The following is an 18,997-nucleotide window of genomic DNA, read 5'->3' as shown; positions in this document are numbered from 1 at the left end:
ACCCAGGCCTGTTGCTACTCTTTCTAACCACTCTACTGATCTGGTGGCTGTTGCCAGAACTTGGAGACAGTAGAAGATATGGTCGAAAGCAGAATTAGAGGTTATTGAACATGAACATCTTAGAAGAATTCAATGATGTAAAACAAATGGACCGAAATTTAAAGTGTATGGAACTAGGGTAGAAATTGGACTAGAAATTATTCTGAGCCAGTAATAAGAGCATCCTTTTGAGATTTGTGTTTATTTATTGTGCATTTCAATGGATTTGGACAGTGTTAAAATACTAAGTGTTGAAATACTGTGCAAAAGTCTTAGGCACACACATACATATATATAGATAGGGCACCTAAGGCTTTTGTACAGTACTGTATTTGTCAACGTGGAGCAGAGAGTGAGTTTGTAAATCTGATGGAAGCACAGGATGTTGGGAATGGCGAGGGTGGAGTGCCACGGGAGTGGAGTGGTTCAGGTGGCAGAGAAGTGCCAGTGGTGAGGGGTGGCAAAGGTGCATTCACACTCAGCCTTGAGACACCAAGCAAGATCATCTGACTCTCAAAAGTTGGTTTATTGATCATTACAGAATGTGTCTCTGGTGCTTCCTGCACCCTTCCCTCTCCCTTCCCCTTTTCACAACCATGATTCCCCTCTCCCTGCCCTCTTCCCACTCTCAGTCCACAATAGAGACTCGTATCAGAATCAGGTTTATCATCACTCACATATGTCATGTAATTTGTTTTTTTTCTGGCAGCAGTACAGTGCAATACAAAATTATTACAGTACTGTGCAGAAGTCTTATATATAGCTAGGGTGCGTAAGACTTTGGCACAGTACAGCAGTTTAAGAGTTTCTTTGCTGTCAAACAGAAAGATGGGTCTAGTACCTTGGTAACTAAGGATTAATTACAGTTTATGACACAGCTTAATCAATACTTGTGGTCAGGATGCAGTAGAATAGTTTAGATAGATAGATTGATAGATACTTTATTGATCCCAAAGGAATCTGAGGTTTTCTGAGCAACGTAAACAATGCTTACTTGGGGAAAGCACATATTCAGTCAAAATATTTAAACCATTCAAATTTAAATTATAAACGATATTAAATAAAGGCTGAATATTCGGGTTTTGATAAGAACCTATGAATGATTTAAGCTCGGGAAAGATAATGTTACATGTCCCTTCCCTTGTCATAATTTAATAAATTCATACATTGTGAATACTGTATATTAATTATATGACTAAACTACTTACGCTAATTACTATTTAAAATGAACATTTAATTAAAAGTGTGATTAAGATGGAAAGGATGCAGAAGAGATTCATAAGTTTGCTGCAGAGATTGGACAAAAGAGTTATCAGGAGAGACCGCATAGGCCCGGACTGTTTTCCCTGGAGAGAAGAAGGTGACTATTAGAGGCTTATATAATTGTTGAAAAGTAGTTTTGTTTTGGAGGTTAGGGCAGTCTAAAGCTAGGGGACATAAGATTAAGGTAACTGGGGCAAAAACATTTTCATAAGTCCATAAAACACAGAAGAATTAGGCCATTTAGCCCATCAAGTCTGCTCCATCATTCAATGATGACTGATCGTTTCTTTCTCCTGCTCAGCCCCAGTCCCCAGCCTTCTCCCTGTAACCATTGATGCCATGACCAATCAAGACCCTGTCAATCTCCACTTTAGATACACCCAACAATCTGGCCTCCACAGCTGCCTATGGTAACAAATTTCACTAATTCACCAGCCTCTGCCTAAAGAAATTTCTTCGCATCTCTGTTTTGAATGGACACCCCTCTATCCTGAGGCAGTGCCCTCTTGTCCTGGACTCCGCCACCATGGGAAACATCCTTTCCACATCTACTCTGTCTAGGCGTTTCAATATTCGAAGGTTTCAATAAGATTCCACCCCCCCCCCCACCATCCTTCTAAATTCCAGTGAGTATATGCCCAGAGCCATCAAGCGTTCCTCATATAATAACCCCTTCTATTCCCGGATTCATCCTTGTGAACCTCCTCTAGACCCTCTCCAATGCCAGCACACCTTTTCTTAGATGAGGAGCCCAAAACTGTTCACAGCACTCAAGGTGAGGCCTCACCAGTGCCTTATAAAACCTCAGCATCACATCCCTGCTCTTATATTCTAGACCTTTTGAAATGAATGTTAACATTGCATTTGCCTTCCTCACCGCCAACTCAACCTGCAGGTTAACCTTTACGGTGTTCTACACAAGGACTCCCAAGTCACTTTGCATCTCAGATTTTTGGATTTTCTCCTCATTTAAAAAAATAGTCCGCACATTTATTTCTATTCACAAAGTGCATGACCATGCATTTTCCAACACTGTATTTCATTTACCACTTTTTACCCATTCTCCTAATCTGTCTAAGTCCTGCAGATTTCCTGTTTCCTTAACAATACCTGCCTCTCCACCAATTTCTGTATCATCAGCAAACTTAGCAACAAAGCCAGCTATTCCATCATCTAAATCATTGATATACAGCATAAAAAGAAGTGGTCCCAATACCAACCCCTGTGGAACACCACTAGTCACTGGCAGCCAATCAAAAAAAGGATCCTTTTATTCCCACTCATTGCCTCCTACCAATCAGCTATTGTTCTAACCATGCTACTAACTTTCCTGTAATACCATGGGCTCTTAACTTGGTAAGCAGCCTCATGTGTGGCATCTTGTCAAAGGCCTTCTAAAAGTACAGATATACAACATCCACTGTATCCCCTTTATCTATCCTACTTGTAATCTGCTCAAAGAATTCCAACAGGTTTGTCAGACAACATTTCCCCTGAAGGAAACCATGCTGACTTTGACCTATCATGTCTTGTATCACCAAGTACTCCATAATCTCATCCTTAACAATTGACTCCAACATCTCCCCAACCATTGAGGTTGGGCTAAATGGTCTATAATCCCCTTTCTGCTGCCTTCCTCCTTTCTTAAAGAGTGAAATGACATTTGCAATTTTCCAGTCCTCTGGTACCATGCCAGAGTCCAATGATTCTTGAAAGATCATTACTAATGCCTCCACAATCTCTAACGCTACCTTTTCCAGAACTCTAGGGTGCAGCTCATCTGGTCCAGGTGACATATACACCTTCAGTTCTTTCGACTTTTTAAGCACCTTCTCCCCTATAATAGTAACTGCACTCATTGCTCTTTGCTCACACTCTTCAACATCTGGCACACTGGAGTGTCTTCCACAGTGAAGAATGAAGTAAAATACTCATTTAGTTCATCTGCCATCTCCATGACCCCTGTTATTATTTCTCCTGCCTCATTTTCTAGTGGTCCTATATCCACTCTCATTGCTCTTTTATCTTTTTTTAAATACTTGAAAAAGCTTTTTCTATCCACCTTGACATTTTTTGCTAGCTTATTTTCACATTGCATCTCTTCCTTCCTTACGATTCTTTTAGTTGCTTTCTGAAGGTTTTTAAAAGCTTCCCAATCCTCTATCTTCCTGCTAATTTTTGCTTTGTTTTATGCTTTCTCCTTTGCTTTTACATTAGCTTTGACTTCCCTTGTAAACCACAGTTGTACTATTTTGCCATTTCTTTGTTTTTGGAATACATCTATCCTGCACCTTTCTCATGTTTCCCAGAAACTCTCGCCCTTGCTGTTCTGCTGTCATCACCGCCAGCATTTCCTTCCAATTAACTTTGACTAACTCCTTTATCATTCCTTTACTCCACTGAAATACTGCTACGTCAGACTTTACTTTCTCCCTATCAAGTTTCAAGTTGAGCTCAATCATATTGTGATCACCGTCTCCTAAGGGTTCCTTTAGCTTAAGTCCCTTAATCGCCTCCAGTTCATTACATAACACCCAATCCCCTAACAGGCTCAATGACAAACTGCTGTAAAAAGCCATCTCGTAGGCATTCAACAAATTCACTCCCTTGAGAACCATTACCAAGCTGATTTTCCCAATCTGCCTGCATGCAGAGAACGGTGGGAATATGGAGCAAACTGCCACGGGAAGCTGCAGAGGTGAGTACAACTAAAATGTTTATACAACGTTTAGACATATGGATAGAAAAGGCTTGGAGCAACATGGGCCAGATGCAGACAAACAGGAAAAGGTCTGGAAGGCATTTGGTCAGCAGGGAGGAACACAAGTCAAAGTGTCAGTTTCCTTGCAATATAATTCTCTGACTAATGAGTATAGAAAGGAAACTAAATAATGCACATTAACCAGCTGGCAGGATGGGTAATTGATAAATTGCCAAGTCGATATATTACTATGAATGTTGTCCAAAAATGACAGCAGTTACAGATTTTTACATTGGTGACAATGAGAGAATTTAAGAACCTTAAGTTATTGAGTAATTTTATGATAGGAAAGGCAATGCAAGGTCAGAGAAAGCTGAGTAAATGACTTCACTTGTTTTTTGTAAGTTTTGATCAATAATGAAATAAAGGGTCAAAGATCCGGGATTGCTTTAACGTATAAATTCAGTGTCGTCATTTTGAGCAATTAACCCTCTCAAGAAGCTCCAAAGAATCAACTCCAGTTTGTAAAAGCAAAGGATCATCAATAGCCAAACCATTCCAACTGTCCACCTGGCGAGGAAACCAAATACTTGATTTGGATCATGTCATCACTTTATAATTAGGGTGTTGTAAATGTTTGTTTCTGAGAAAATTCTCTCACCCACTTTAAAGATGAGGTTTATTTGTCACATGTACATCGAAACATCAACGTTTTGTATCAACAACAAACATAGTCCGAAAACTGAGTGACGAGCAGCCCACAAGTGTCACCACGCTTCCTGCGCCAGTACAGCGTGCCCACAACTCACAAACCCGAACTGTGCATCTTTGCAATGTGGGAGCAAACTGGCATTCCTGGAGAAAACCCAGGCAGTAACAGGGAGAATGTACAAACTCCTTACAGACAGCAGCGGGAATCGAACCCCGATCAGGATCGTTGGCACTGTAAAGCCATTGCACTAACTGCTGCACTACCATGCTGCCATTAAGCTTGTAAACTTAAGAGTGGCACAGCAGTTAGTGCTGATGCCTCACAGCTCCAGTGCCCTGGGCACAATCCTGGCCTCGGGCACTGTCTGTGAGGAGTCTACACATTCTCCGCGCAGGCTTCAAGTATTCAAACTACATTTATTATCAAAGGATGTATAAGTTATACAACCTTGAGATTTGTTTGCTTACAGGTGGTCACAAAGTAAGAAAAACAAAAAAGTCCAATTTTAAAAAAATACCAACCCCCAATCCGCACAGAGAAACAGAAAAAAAAATCATGCAAACAATAGAATCCAGCAACAACAACAGCATTACAAACTAAACTTGAGTCCTCAGACCCAATTCCCTGGAACAGCCCGCAGTAGGCCCAAAGCCTCGATCTTCAGTTCATCATATTAGCGGGGCAAATCGTCGCAAAGTTCACTGTCACGAAGCACAGTAGCCGGGGGCGGTTTCACAGCCTTAGTGTTGAGAAGACAGGAGCCTCAGTCTACCTGGTCCGGTGTTTAAATTGTCCGAACAGCAGTTTGCACTTCGCATTAGATCCCGAGCCTGAAATTACTCCAGACCTAAATTTCACTGCCGAGGAAGCCATTCTCAACCTCTCCAAATTGGCTCAGTGCCCAGAGTGACCTAACCTTGTTCCTCTCAAAATGCTGCCCTTCCAGTTTACGAGGAAATCTGCAGACGCTGGAAATTCAGGTAACACACACAAAAAATGCTGGTGAATGCAGCAGGCCAGGCAGCATCTATAGGAAGAGGTACAGTCGACGCTTCGGGCCAGGACTGAAGGGTCCCGGCCCGAAGCGTCAACTGTACCTCTTCCTATAGATGCTGCCTGGCCTGCTAAGTTCACCAACATTTTTTTTGTGTGTGTTGCCCTTCCAGTTTATTTGAGCTGGTGTTTAGATTGTCCAAACAGCAAATTGTACCTCATATGAGGACCTCAGCCTTGCTGTGGTGAATCATACTGCCCAGCGATTTCCTTTGGACCCAGATTTTGCTGCCGACGAAGCCAGCTGGACAGTCATCAGAACTTCTCTGTCTCATCTTCAGCCTTCCGAATTGCCTGCTCCAACCAGCACGGCTCCAACTCCAAGTGTGTTGATTTTGCAGCGCGCCAGCAGGGCACATCTCGCAAATTTGCTTTGTGTTCGCTCACCTCTTTGCTGTTCGCCGTGATAATTCAGCACAATTCACCTCGCAATAACGTTATTAGTAAAACAAACAACAGGAATTCTGCAGATGCGGGAAATTCAAGCAACACACATCAAAGTTGCTGGTGAACGCAGCAGGCCAGGCAGCATCTCTAGGAAGAGGTACAGTCGACGTTTCCGGCCAAGACCCTTCGTCAGGACTAAGTTAGGACTAAGGGTCTCGGCCTGAAACGTCGACTGTACCTCTTCCTAGAGATGCTGCCTGGCCTGCTGCATTCACCAGCAACTTTGATAATGTTATTAGTAATGTTTTTAATCGAATTCCTTTGCTTTCGAACTACCAGTAAGCCATCGCACACCTTCGGTTGCGCCAACTTTCTCGAGTTTCTTCCCATGTCCCAAAGATAATCAAATGGCCAATTTAAATTAGCCCCATTAAAGATAAAAAGTGAAAGAAGCAAAGGCAAATTGATAGCTGTGTGAGAGAGAATAACTTGCAACAATATAGGGAAATGAATTGGGAGTGGGGTGGAATGGGACTGAGGGGATTTCTCCACTGGGAGCCAGCATTGAACCACTGGGCTGAACTGTCACATTCTCCAAGTTAAACTGACCTGTTTCTGTTTTTTTTTGAAGGGCCAAATAGGTATCATACAGCAGCCTGACTTGTATTTGCCTGCCCTTTACTGAATCAGAGTCCATATCCTGAAATTCCCTCACTTACAACACTGTGTAGTGGGTTATCTTAGCAACTTGCCACCACTGTCTCAAGGGAATTTTGGAATAAACACGCACAAAAGGAACTCAGCAAGCCTGGTATCGACTATGGGAGGGAATAAACAGTTAACATTTCCAGCCGAAACCATTCATCAGGACTGGAAAAGAAGGGGGCAGAAGCTAGAATAAGCTGGAGAGGGGAAGGGAAGGAGTATAAGTCGGCAGATGATGGATGAGACCTGGTGAGTGAGAATGTGGGTGGGTGGGGGAGGGGTGGAAAGAAGTAAGAAGCTAGAAGATGATAGGTGGAAGAGGTAAAGCGCTGAAGGAGGAGGAATCTGATAGGAGAGGAGAGTGGGCCATGGAATAAAGTGAAGGAGGGGAACAGGACAGGGTTGATATGCAGGTGAGAAGAAAAAGAGGTGAGAAGGCAACAAGAATGTGGAATGGAAAAAGAGAGAAGGAGGGAGGGAGGTGAAATTACTGGAAGTTAGAGAAATCAATGTTCATGTCATCAAGTTGGATGTTACCCACACTGGATACGAGATGGTGTGCTCCTTCCCCTTCTTCCATGGTCCATTCTCCTCTGCTATCAGATTCCATATTCTTCAGCCATTTAGCTCTTCCACTAATCACCTGTTAGCTTCTTACTTCATCCCCTCCTCCCCTGCCCATCCACCTTCCTCTTCACCTGGTCTCACCAATCACCTGTCAGCTTGTCCTCCTTCCCCTCCCCTCCCCTCACCTTTACTCTGGCTTCTGCTCTCTTCCTTCCCAGTCCTGATGAAGGAGCTCAGCCCAAAATGTCAACCATTTATTCACCCTCATAGATGCTGCCCTACCTGCTGAGTTCCTCCAGCACTTACTCTGGATTTCCAGCATCTGCAGAATTTCTCGTGCTTAGAATTTTAGGGAAAAATGCCAAAAATGAATTAGGAGTCTATAATTTAGTAATTACCAAAGTAAGAGGAGTTGAAAGTATTACTACAAAGAAATGATTAGTGGAGGTATTAGTACAGAGGATAGAAAGAGTACAGGAAAATTTTAAAGGACGTTGCCAGGTCTGGAGGACCAGAGTTGTAAGATTGAATAGGTTAGGACAATATTCCTCAGAAAGTAGAAGATTGAGAGGAGATTTTATAGAGGTATTCAAAATATTGAGGGGTATAGCAGGGATTAATGGAAGCAGGCTTTTTCTACTGAGGTTGCGGGGGGGGGGCTACAACTTGAGATCATGGGTTAAGGGTGAAAGGTGAAAAGATTAATAGGAACATTAAGGGGAAACTTCTTCACTCAGAGGGTTCTGAGAGTGTGGAATGAATTGCCAGCACAAATGGAGCATACAAGTTCAATTTCAATATTTAAGAGAAGTTTGGATAGGTACTTGGATGGTAAGGGTATGGAGGGCTATGGTCCTGGTGAAGGTCAATGGGAGTAAACAGTTTAAAAGGTTTTGCCATGGACTAGATGGGCCGAAGGGCCTGTTTCTGTGCTGTATTTTTCTATGACTATGGCCCTAGGACAAAAAAGAAAATACTGAAAATGCTGGAAATCTGAAAAATTAAACAAAAAACTCCAGACACAATTAGGAGATCAGGGAGTATCTGTGCATTTCCAAGTGGAACATCACTCATCATATATTGACTTGATGGTGCAATAGGCAAAAAAAGGAATCAACATAGGAATCAAATACGTGTGTGTTGGCTCATAAATAATTATGCATTTTACCCCCTGAACCCAGTGTGAAAACTGCCTGCAATGAATTTGAAGTAGTTCACTCACTACTGATGTTAAACCATCTTGATTCTCACTACTCTAATTGACTTCCAGAAACTTGTTCTTGGGTGCAGTCCCGTGTTCATGGAGTTCCTAAAAAATTTAAACTGGGCATCAGTTTCTTCCTCTCCTGTTTCACAGAGAATGACAGCAGATGTTCCATCTAACTGTGGTATTCTGCAGTCTCTTAGTGTTCATTTATAAATGCATATCTATAAATATAATTGCATTAATAATTTGTACATCTTACACCTATTCAAAACAAGCAGTCATGTTAAAGTGGTGTTGAAAGGAATCTGGCTTGAGACAATGCCAAAGACAATTAATGTCTGATAACTTAAATTTACTTGAGGTGTCTTTTCTCCTTGGGGCAAAAGAGGATGAGAGGTGACCTGATAGAGGTGTATAAGATGATGAGAAGCATTGATCATGTGGATAGCCAGAGGCTTTTACCCAGGACTAAAATTGCTATCATGAGGAGGCACAGTTTTAAGATGCTTGGAAGTAGGTACAAGGGGGATGTCAGAGGTAAGTTTTTCCACACAGAGAGTGGTGGGTGTGTGGAATGCACTGCCAGCGAAGGTGGTAGAGGTGGATACAATAGGGTCTTTTAAGAGACTATTAGGTAGTTACATGGAGCTTAGAAAAATAGAGGGCTACGCGGTAGGGAAATTCTAGGCAGCTTCCAGAGTAGGGTACGTGGTCGGCACAACAAAGGACCTGTAATACGCTGTCAATTTCTATGTCCTGGAGTTAATTATTTTGAATTATTATTGAGTCTGGTGTGAAAATCAATACACTTTGCTATCTTCCTGTATTAAATCCTAAAGAAGGTATTTAGTCAATAGTCACAGTCAATAGCTGTTATAATTTCAGCATTTCTTAAGACTTTTTTACTGTTTTAATTCAGCAATCTGATTTTCTACTGCCCTCCACCTGTCATCTCCTCTGACACATCACACTAATCCTCAGCTGCCTCTTGTTTGAAGCAGATCCATGGTTACCATAAGACATAGGAGCAGAATTAGGCCATTCAGCCCATCAAGCCTACACTACCATTCCATCATGGCTGATTTATTATCCCTCTCAACCCCATTCTTCAGCTTTCTCCCTCTGATGTTCACACCCTGACTAATGAAGAACCTATCAACGTCTGCTTTAAATACATCCAATGACCAGGTATCCACAACCACCTCTGGCAATGACTTCCACAGATTCACTACCCTCTGGCTGAAGAAATTCCTCCTCATCTCTTTTCTAAATGGACACCCCACTACTCTTGAGATTGTGCTCTCTGGTCCTAGACACTCACCCACTATAGGAAACATCCACCCTACATCCACTAAGCCTTTCAATACTCAATTGGTTACAATGAGATCCCCCCTCATTCTTCTAAACTCCAGTGTATACAGACACAGAGCCATCAAATACTCCTCATATATTCATTTGTGGAATCATTCTCATAAATCTCATTTGGGCCTTCTACAATGCCAGTACATATTTTCTTAGATAAGGGGCACAAAACTGCTCAAAACACTCCAAGTGAGACCTCACCAATGCCTTATAAAGCCTCAGCATTATATCCTTGCTCTTATATTCTAGTCCTCTCGAAATGTATGGTAACATTGCACTTGCCTTCCTTACCACTGACTCAAGCTGTAACTTAATCTTTAGGGAATCCAGCCTAAGGACTCCCAAGTTCCTTTGCACCTCTGATTTTTGAATTTTCTCCCCATTTATAAAACAGTCTACACTTTTATTCCTTCTACCAAAGTGCATGACTTCCCTACACTATATTCCATCTGCCACTTATTTGCAATTCGCCCAATCTGTCGAAGTCCTACCGCAGACTCTCTGCTTCCTCAATACCCTTCCACCCATCTTTGATTTGTCTGCAAACTTGGCCACCAAGCCATCAATTCAGTCATTCAAATCAGTCCCAACAGAAACCCTGTGGAACACCACTAGTCACCGGCAGCCAACCAGAAAAGGCTCCCTTTATTCCCACTCTTTGCCTCCTGTCAGTCAACCAGTGTTCTATCCATGCTAGTACCTTTCCTGTAATACCACAGGCTTTTATCTTGTTCAGCAGCATCATGTGTGGCACCTTGTCAATGGCCTTTCAAAAATACAAGTAAACAACATCCACTGACTATCTATCTTGCCTAATATTTAATCAAAGAATCCCAACAGGCAAATTTGTCAGGCAAAATTTTCCCTTAAGGAAACCGTACTGACTTTGGCCTATTTAATCATGTGCCTCCAACCACCAAAACCTCAACCTTAATAATGGACTCCAACATCTTCCCAACTACTGAATTCAGGCTAACTGGCCTATAATTTCCTTTCTTCTTAAAGAGTAGAGTGACTTCTGCAGTTTTCCAATCCTTCGGAACCATTCCAGAATCCAGTGATTCTTGTAAAAATTATTACTAATGCCTCCACCAGCTCTTCAGCCCCCTCTTTCAGAACCCTGGGATGTAGTCCATCTGGTCCAGGTGACTTATCTACCTTCTGACCTTTCATCTTCCCAAGCACCTTTCCTTAGTAATTGCAACAACACTCACTTCTACCTCCTCACAATCTTGAATTTCTGGCATACTGCTAGTTTCTTCTGTAGTGAAGACTGATGCAAAAAACGCATTATGTTCCTCTGCCATTTTTTATCCCCCATTACTACCTCTCCAGCTTCATTTTCCATTCTCTGTAACATGCCATCACACCAATCTCATCTGTAACTTGCCATCTCACCAATCTGACCTCTTAACATCCATCTCACCGAACTGATCTATAACGTACCATCTCACTGATCTGATCTGTAACATCCATCTCACCAATCTGATCTATAATGTGCCATCATACCAATCTGATCTGTAACATCCATCTCACCAATCTGATCCGTAACATGCCATCTCACCAATCTGATCTGTAACATCCATCTCACCAATCTGATCCGTAACATGCCATCTCACCAATCTGACCTCTGTAATTTGCCAGCTTACCGATCTGATCTCTGTAATGTGCCATCTCACCAATCTGACCCCCGTAACATCTCACCAATCTGATCTATAATGTGCCATCACACCAATCTGATCTGTAATATCCATCTCAACAATCTGACCTCTGTAACATCCATCTCACCAATCTGATCTGTAACATTCATCTCACCAATCTGATCTATAATGTGTCATCTCTCCAATCTGATCTGTAACATCCATCTCTCCAATCTGATCTGTAACATCCATCTCTCCAATCTGATCTGTAACATCCATCTCTCCAATCTGATCTGTAACATCCATCTCACCAGTCTGATCTGTAACATCCATCTCACCAATCTGATCTGTAACATCCATCTCACCAGTCTGATCTGTAACATCCATCTCACCAGTCTGATCTGTAACATCCATCTCACCAATTTGATCTGTAACATCCATCTCACCAATCTGATCTGTAACATCCATCTCACCAATCTGATCTATAACATGCCATCTCACCAATCTGATCTGTAACATACCATCTCACCAATCTGACCTCTAATGTGCCATCACACCAATCTCATCTGTAACATCACCTCATCAATCTGATCTGTAACATCCACCTCGCCAACATAATGGGTATTTTGCATCTGTCTTCACTGTGGAAGACACTAGCAGTGTGCCAGATGTCCGTGAGTGTCAGAGAGCAGGAGTGAGTGCCAATGCTATTTCAAAGGAAAAGGTGAACCAGATGGACTACATCCCAGAGTCCTGAGAAAGTTTGCTGAAGAGATAAAGGATGCATTGGTCATGATCTTTCAAGAATCACTTGATTCTGGCATGGTCCCGGAGGACTAGAAGATTGCAAATGTCATTCCCACTCTTTAAGAAGGGAGGAAGGCAAAAGAAAGGAAATTATAGGCCAGTTAGCCTAACCTCAGTGGTTGGAAAGTGTTGCGGTCCATTATTAAGGATGAGGTTTCGGTGTACTTGGAGACTAAAGATAAAATACTGTAAGTCAAAGTCAGCATGGTTTCTGTCAAGGGAAATTTGCTGACAAATCTGTTAGAGTTATTCAAGGAAGTAACCAGGAGGGTGGACAAAGGAGAGGCAGTGGATGTCATTTACTTGGATGTTTAGAAGGCATTTGATAAGATGCCACACATGAGGCTGTTTAACAAGATAAAATTCTATGGTGTTACAGGAAAGATACTGGCATGGATAGGGGAATGGCTGACAGGCAGGAGGCAGCGCGTGGGAATAAAAGGGTCCTTTTCTGGTTGGCTGCCCATGACTAGTGGTGTTCCTCAGGGGTCAGTATTGGGACCGCTGATTTTTCACATTGTTTGTTAGTGATCTAGATAATGGAATTGATGGCTTTGTGGCAAAGTTTGCAGATGATATGAAGATAGGTGGTGGGGTAGGTAGTGCTGAGAAAACAATGCAATTGCAGCAGGACTTAGACAAATTGGAAGAATGGGCAAAAAAAGTGGCAGATGGAATACAGTGCTGGGAAATGTATAATAATAATAATGCAAACTATTATCTAAATGGGGAGCAGGTTCAACATCAGAGGTGCAGAGGGACTTTGGAGCCCTTGTGCAAGATTCCCAGAAGGTTAATTTACAGGTTAAGTTTGTGGTAAAGAAAGCAAAAGCAATGTTGGCATTTATTTCAAGGGGAATAGATTATAAAAGCAAGGAGATAATGCTGAGGCTTAAAAAGACATTAGTCAGGCTGCATTTGGGAGCTTTGTCAACGGTTTTGCGTCCCATATCTCAGAAACCATGTGTTGTCATTGGAGACAATCCAGAGGATGATTCAGGAAATGAAGGGGTTAACATCCGAGGAGCATTTGCCAGCTTGGGGTCTGTACTCACTGGAATTTAGAAGTAAGATAGGGGAATCTCATTGAAACCCACCTAATGTTGAAAGGATTAGATATGGTGGATGTGGAGAGGGTGTTTCCTATGGTGACGGTATCAAGAACTAGAGGGCAGAGTCTCAAAATTGAGGGCGACCCTGTAGAATAGAGGTAAGGAGGATTTTTTTTTTAGCCAGAGAGTAGTAAATCTGTGGAATGCTCTGCCACAAACTGCAGTGGAAGCCAAGTCCATGCCTATATTTAAGGTGGAAGTTGATCGTTTCCTGATTGGTCAGAGCATCAAAGGATTTGGCGAGAAGGCAGGTATATGGGGTTGAATGGGATCTGGGATCAGCCATGATGGGCCGAATGGCCTAATTTTGCTCCTATGTCTTATAGTCTTACAGAAGAGCTGAATATCTATCACTCTGTAAAGCAACTTTCCCCATGAGCCGTCAGCTTGTTTTTAAAAATCAGCAACAGCAGCTTCTTATCTGACAGGATTTATTTCTATATTCCACAGTACAGTAACAGCAGGTGTGTAAAATTTCACCCCGTGGCCCATTTTTGTTGAATTCTGTGGTCTGCTCTTGCATCCGGCACTGCAAAAGAGAAACAAGGCTGCTGTTACACACAGAGATCCTGGTGTGGCAGAAAGCCATGCTGGTTTCATTCTATCCTCACAGTATTCGACACGCCGGTTCTGACAGCTTGTGACTTCAGCACTGCTGGGATCCGAGTTCACCAAGCACAGATACTACACCGCACACTCACTACCTACAGACACTTGCCTACCGATGCTGCCAGCTTCTGGGATCTTTAGACTTGTACCAAAGTTACCATTCATTCTGCTGATGACACCAGGTAAGGGGGAGGGACTGGAAGAAAAATAAAGAGCAATTGAAATGATTAAAAGAAATGCTTACCTGTTAGAAAATGTAGCACAACCGGTATTTTAAACAAAAGTGGATTCGGTAATCCTAAAAAGCTCAGAATGAAGGCTCCAAAGCCAGTCAGTATTCCAATATAACTGCAGGTGGCCATTACTATTAGAAGAGAGATTCCTTCGTAGTTCATGACACTATTTGGATCTGTGGAAGAGTGCAAGAAAGATGAGTTAGGATGATTCGATAATGAAAGAAAATTCTTTATCGTAGTCTCAGCATCAATTTATTTATTTGCAATACAATGCTGAATAGACCCTTCCAGCTATGCCACACCCCCTCCACTAGCAACCCCACACCCATGACTAACCCTAACCTAATCATGGGACAGTTTACAATGACCGCCCAGTACGTCTTTGGACTGTGGGAGGAAACTGGAGTCCCCGGGGAAAATACCCACATCCGACAGGAAGAACACACAGAGACACCGGAATTGAACTCGAAATGCCAGAACGCCCCAAGCTGTAATAGTACCGCGCTAACCGCTACGTTACTGAGGTGCCCAGGACCTCTCAAACAGTATTTGTGATCGGCATTAAAATTGAAAGGATATATGTAATAGTAATTGCTTCTGACTTCTCCCCTCTGCCTGGATTGCTGATCAATAGAACAAACATATCTGAAAAAAAAAAGTGCTAAGGTTTTGTTTAAACCTTAAGGTTTAGCAGAGTCCTGATGAAGGGCCTCAGCTCAAAATATCGACTGATTATTCCCCTCCATAGATGCTGCCTGACATGCTGAGCTCATCCAGCATTTTGTGTGTGTGTGTTGCCCAACGTTTTGGATATTTTTAAGATAAAGTACAAAGTTGATTTTCAGATTTTTGAGTAAAAATTGCAAAATCTGGCTATTCTGCCAAAGTAAATGAGTTTGGGCAAAGTGCACAGACGTTTGCTTTGACAGGAGATCAGACGACAGCTAGCAGACTACAATTCTGGTTAGTATCGGGACTTCTGAATCATTGTAAAATTGCATCATTCACAGGTTGTGTTTCAGAGAGGGAAATCTAATACACCCACTCACTCTGGCATCAGAGTAACACTGACGTGTAGCAATGTGGTTGCTTGTTAACTATCCCCTGAAACAGCCTGGCAAGCTACTTGCTTCAGCAATAACTGGGGATAGTGACCTAGCCACTGACACTCAAATCTGTGTAAAAGCAGAGTAGAAAAAAAATCAATGAGATTTAACAAGGTTCCTTTTTGAAGAAGAATCTAAATTATATTCTTTATCCCAGGGCAGAAATGGCTAATATCAGTAGGCATACTTTTAAGATAACTGGAGGAAAGTATGGGGGGTGGGGGGGGGGGAGCCACAGATAGTGTTTTTTTTCTTTTACGCAGAGTGGTAGATGCGTGGGACATGTAAGAGACTCTTTGATAGGTACATGAATGAAAGAAAAATGGCGGGCTTTGTGGGAGGGAAGTATTAGAATAATCTTAGGTAGGTTAAAAGTTTGACACAAGCTGAAGGTCCTGCACTGTGCTGTACTGTTCTATATTTCTCTTCGCCCCCCCACTGAGAGCAGAGTTGAACAGAGCTGACTCCCAGGGGAAGCTGATCAGGAAGCAGACACCATTATTGACGCCTGTCCGTCAGGAGGATCGGCCCTAGGTCAGGACGTCTGCGCAATGGCCACCCAATCCCAAGACATCACCTCGTTGCAGTTCAGAACACTTACTTTGCCCTTCACAACGGCATCGAGTCACTTCTCACCACAGACACCCGGGCAGCACGCTCAGCCACCAGACGTCCCAAACAGAAATTGGGACTGGCTGAGGCAGCCCATGTGAAGGAGGAGGTTGTTGTGGGACATCTGTGTGGACAATGTGAAAGGGAGCAGACACACCAAGGATAGATAAAATTGGTCCTCTTGAAGATCAGAGTGGTCGGCTGTGTATGGAACCAAAGGAAATGGAGGCGATCTTAAATGGGTTTTTTGCGTCTGTATTTACTAAGGAAACTGGCATGGAGTCAATGGAAATAAGGCAAACAAGGAGTGAGGTTATGGAACCTATACAGATTGAGGAGGAGGAGGTGCTTAATATCTTGAGGCAAATCAGAGTACATAAATCCCCAGGACCTGACAGGGTATTCCTTCAGACCTTGAAGGACACTAGTGTCGAAATTGCAGGGGCCCTAGCAGATATATTTAAAATGTCGGTATCTATGGGTGAGGTGCCGGAGGACTGGAGCAGAGCTCATGTTGTTCCGTTATTTAAAAAAGGCTCTAAAGGTAATCGGGGAAATTATAGGCCGGTAAGTTTGACGTCGGTAGTAGGTAAATTATTGGAAGGAGTACTGGGAGATAGAATCTACAAGTATTTGGATAGATAGGGACTTATTAGGGAGAGTCAACATGGCTTTGTGTGTGGTAGGTCATGTTTAACCAATCTATCAGAGTTTTTCGAGGAGGTTACCACGAAAGTGGATGAAAGGAAGGCAGTGGATGTTGTCTACATGGACTTCAGTAAGGCCTTATGGGAGGTTAGTTAGGAAGATTCAGTCGCTAGGTATACATGGAGAGGTAGTAAATTGGATTAGACATTGGCTCAATGGAAGAAGCCAGAGAGTGGTAGTGGAGGATTGCTTCTCTGAGTGGAGGCCTGTGACTAGTGGTGTGCCACAGGGATCAGTGCTGGGTCCATTGTTATGTGTCATCTGTATCAATGATCTGGATGATAACGTAGTAAATTGGGTCAGCAAATTTGCTGATGATACAAAAATTGCAGGTGTAGTGAGGAAGGTTTTCAAAGCTTGCTGAGGGATTTGGACCAGCTGGAAAAATGGGCTGAAAAATGACAGTTGGAGTTTAATACAGACAAGTGTGAGGTATTGCATGTTGGAAGGACAAACCAACGTAGAACATACAGGGTTAATGGTAAGGCACTGAGGAGTGCAGTAGAACAGAGGGATCTGAGAATACAGATACAAAATTCCCTAAAAGTGGCGTCACAGGTAGATAGGGTCGTAAAGAGAGCTTTTGGTACATTGGCCTTTATAAATCAAAGTATTGAGTATAAGAGTTGGAATGTTATGGTTAGGTTGTATAAGGCATTGGTGAGGCCAAATTTGAAGTATTGTGTGCAGTTTTTGACACCAAGTTACAGGAAGGATATTAATAAGGCAGAAAGAGTGCAGAGAAGATTTACAAGGATGTTGCAGGGACTTGAGAAACTGAGTTACAGAGAAAGTTTGAATAGGTTAGGACTTTATTCCCTGCAGCGTAGAAGAATGAGGGGAGATTTGACAGAAGTATATAAAATTATGATGGGTATAGGTGGAGTGAATGCAAGCAGGCTTTTTCCACTGAGGCAAGGGGAGAAAAAAACCAGAGGACATGGGTTAAGGGTGAAGGGGGAGAAGTTTAAAGGGAACATTAGGGGGGTCTTCTTCACACAGCGAGTGGTGGGAGTGTGAAATGAGCTGCCAGATGAAGTGGTAAATGCGGGCTCACTTTTAACACTTAAGAAAAACTTGGACAGGTACATGGATGAGAGGTGTATGGAGGGGTATGGTCCAGGTGCAGGTCAGTGGGACTAGGCAGAATAATGATTCGGCACAGCCAAGAAGGGCCAAAAGGCCTGTTTCTGTGCTGTAATAGTCTATGGTTCTAACTCCAGCACAGAACATCAAAGCCTGAGAGACCAGAAAGCCACATGGGTGATTAACTCAGTGGACTCAGGGAATGATTTTCCATTCAAGCATCAACTCAAAGGTTCAAAGGTTCATTTATTATCAAAGTATACAACTCTGAAATTCTTCTTCTCCAGATAGCCACAAAACCAAGAGGGAAAAGAACTGTATTTGTCAAAGTGGAGCGGAGGTGAGTTTGTAAATCTGACAAGAGCAAAGGATATTGGGAATGACAAGGGTGGAATGCCATGGGAGGGGTGTGGGACAGGTGACAGTGAAGGGAGTGCCGGGGGAGGGGGTCGCAGGTGCAGAAACACCATGCCCTAAGACACCAGGCAAAGTCATTTGATTCTAAATGATTTATTGGTCATTACAGAATGTCTCTCTGGTGCTTCCCACTCTCTCCCCTCTCCCTTCCCCTTTTCCCACTCTCAGCCCACAATAGAGACCCATATCAGAATCAGGTTTGTCATCACTCACATGTGTCATGAATGTTTTTTTGAGGCAGCAGTACAGTGCAATACATAGAATTACTACAGTACCGTGCAAAAGTCTTAGGCACCCCAGCTATATACAGTGGCTATAAAAGGCATTCACCCCCCACCACCCACCTTGGAAGTTTTCATGTTTTATTGTTTCATAATATTGAATCACAGTGGATTTAATTTGGCTTTTTTGTCACCGATCAACAGAAAATAACCTCTTGTGTTAAAGTGAAAACAAATTTCTATAAATTGGTCTAAATTTATTACAATTATTAAACACAAAATAATTGATTACATAATTACTCATCCTCCTCAAGTTAGTATTTAGTAAGATGCACCTTTGGCAGCAATTACAGCCTTGAGTCTGTGTGGCTAGGTCTCCATCAGCTTTACATATCTGGGCACTGTAATTTTTCCCCATTCTTCTTTACAGAACTGCTCAAACTCTGT

The 18,997-nt window shown here is 42.5% G+C and overlaps 1 protein-coding gene across 1 annotated transcript in view; it reads right to left on the bottom strand.

Moving 5' to 3' along the window:
• LOC134345998 (transmembrane protein 127) overlaps nt 1-18,997 on the bottom strand; it is a 64,284-nt gene that overhangs the window by 6,600 nt on the left and 38,687 nt on the right. Inside the window, 1 exon segment of the mRNA XM_063047337.1 lies at nt 14,409-14,573. Within this exon segment, the coding sequence (XP_062903407.1) occupies nt 14,409-14,573 (165 nt within the window).

The sequence above is a fragment of the Mobula hypostoma genome, chromosome 4 (assembly GCF_963921235.1).
Source record: "Mobula hypostoma chromosome 4, sMobHyp1.1, whole genome shotgun sequence".
NCBI classification, from domain to species: domain Eukaryota; kingdom Metazoa; phylum Chordata; class Chondrichthyes; order Myliobatiformes; family Myliobatidae; genus Mobula; species Mobula hypostoma.
This window is presented reverse-complemented; position numbering and strand designations above follow the sequence as displayed.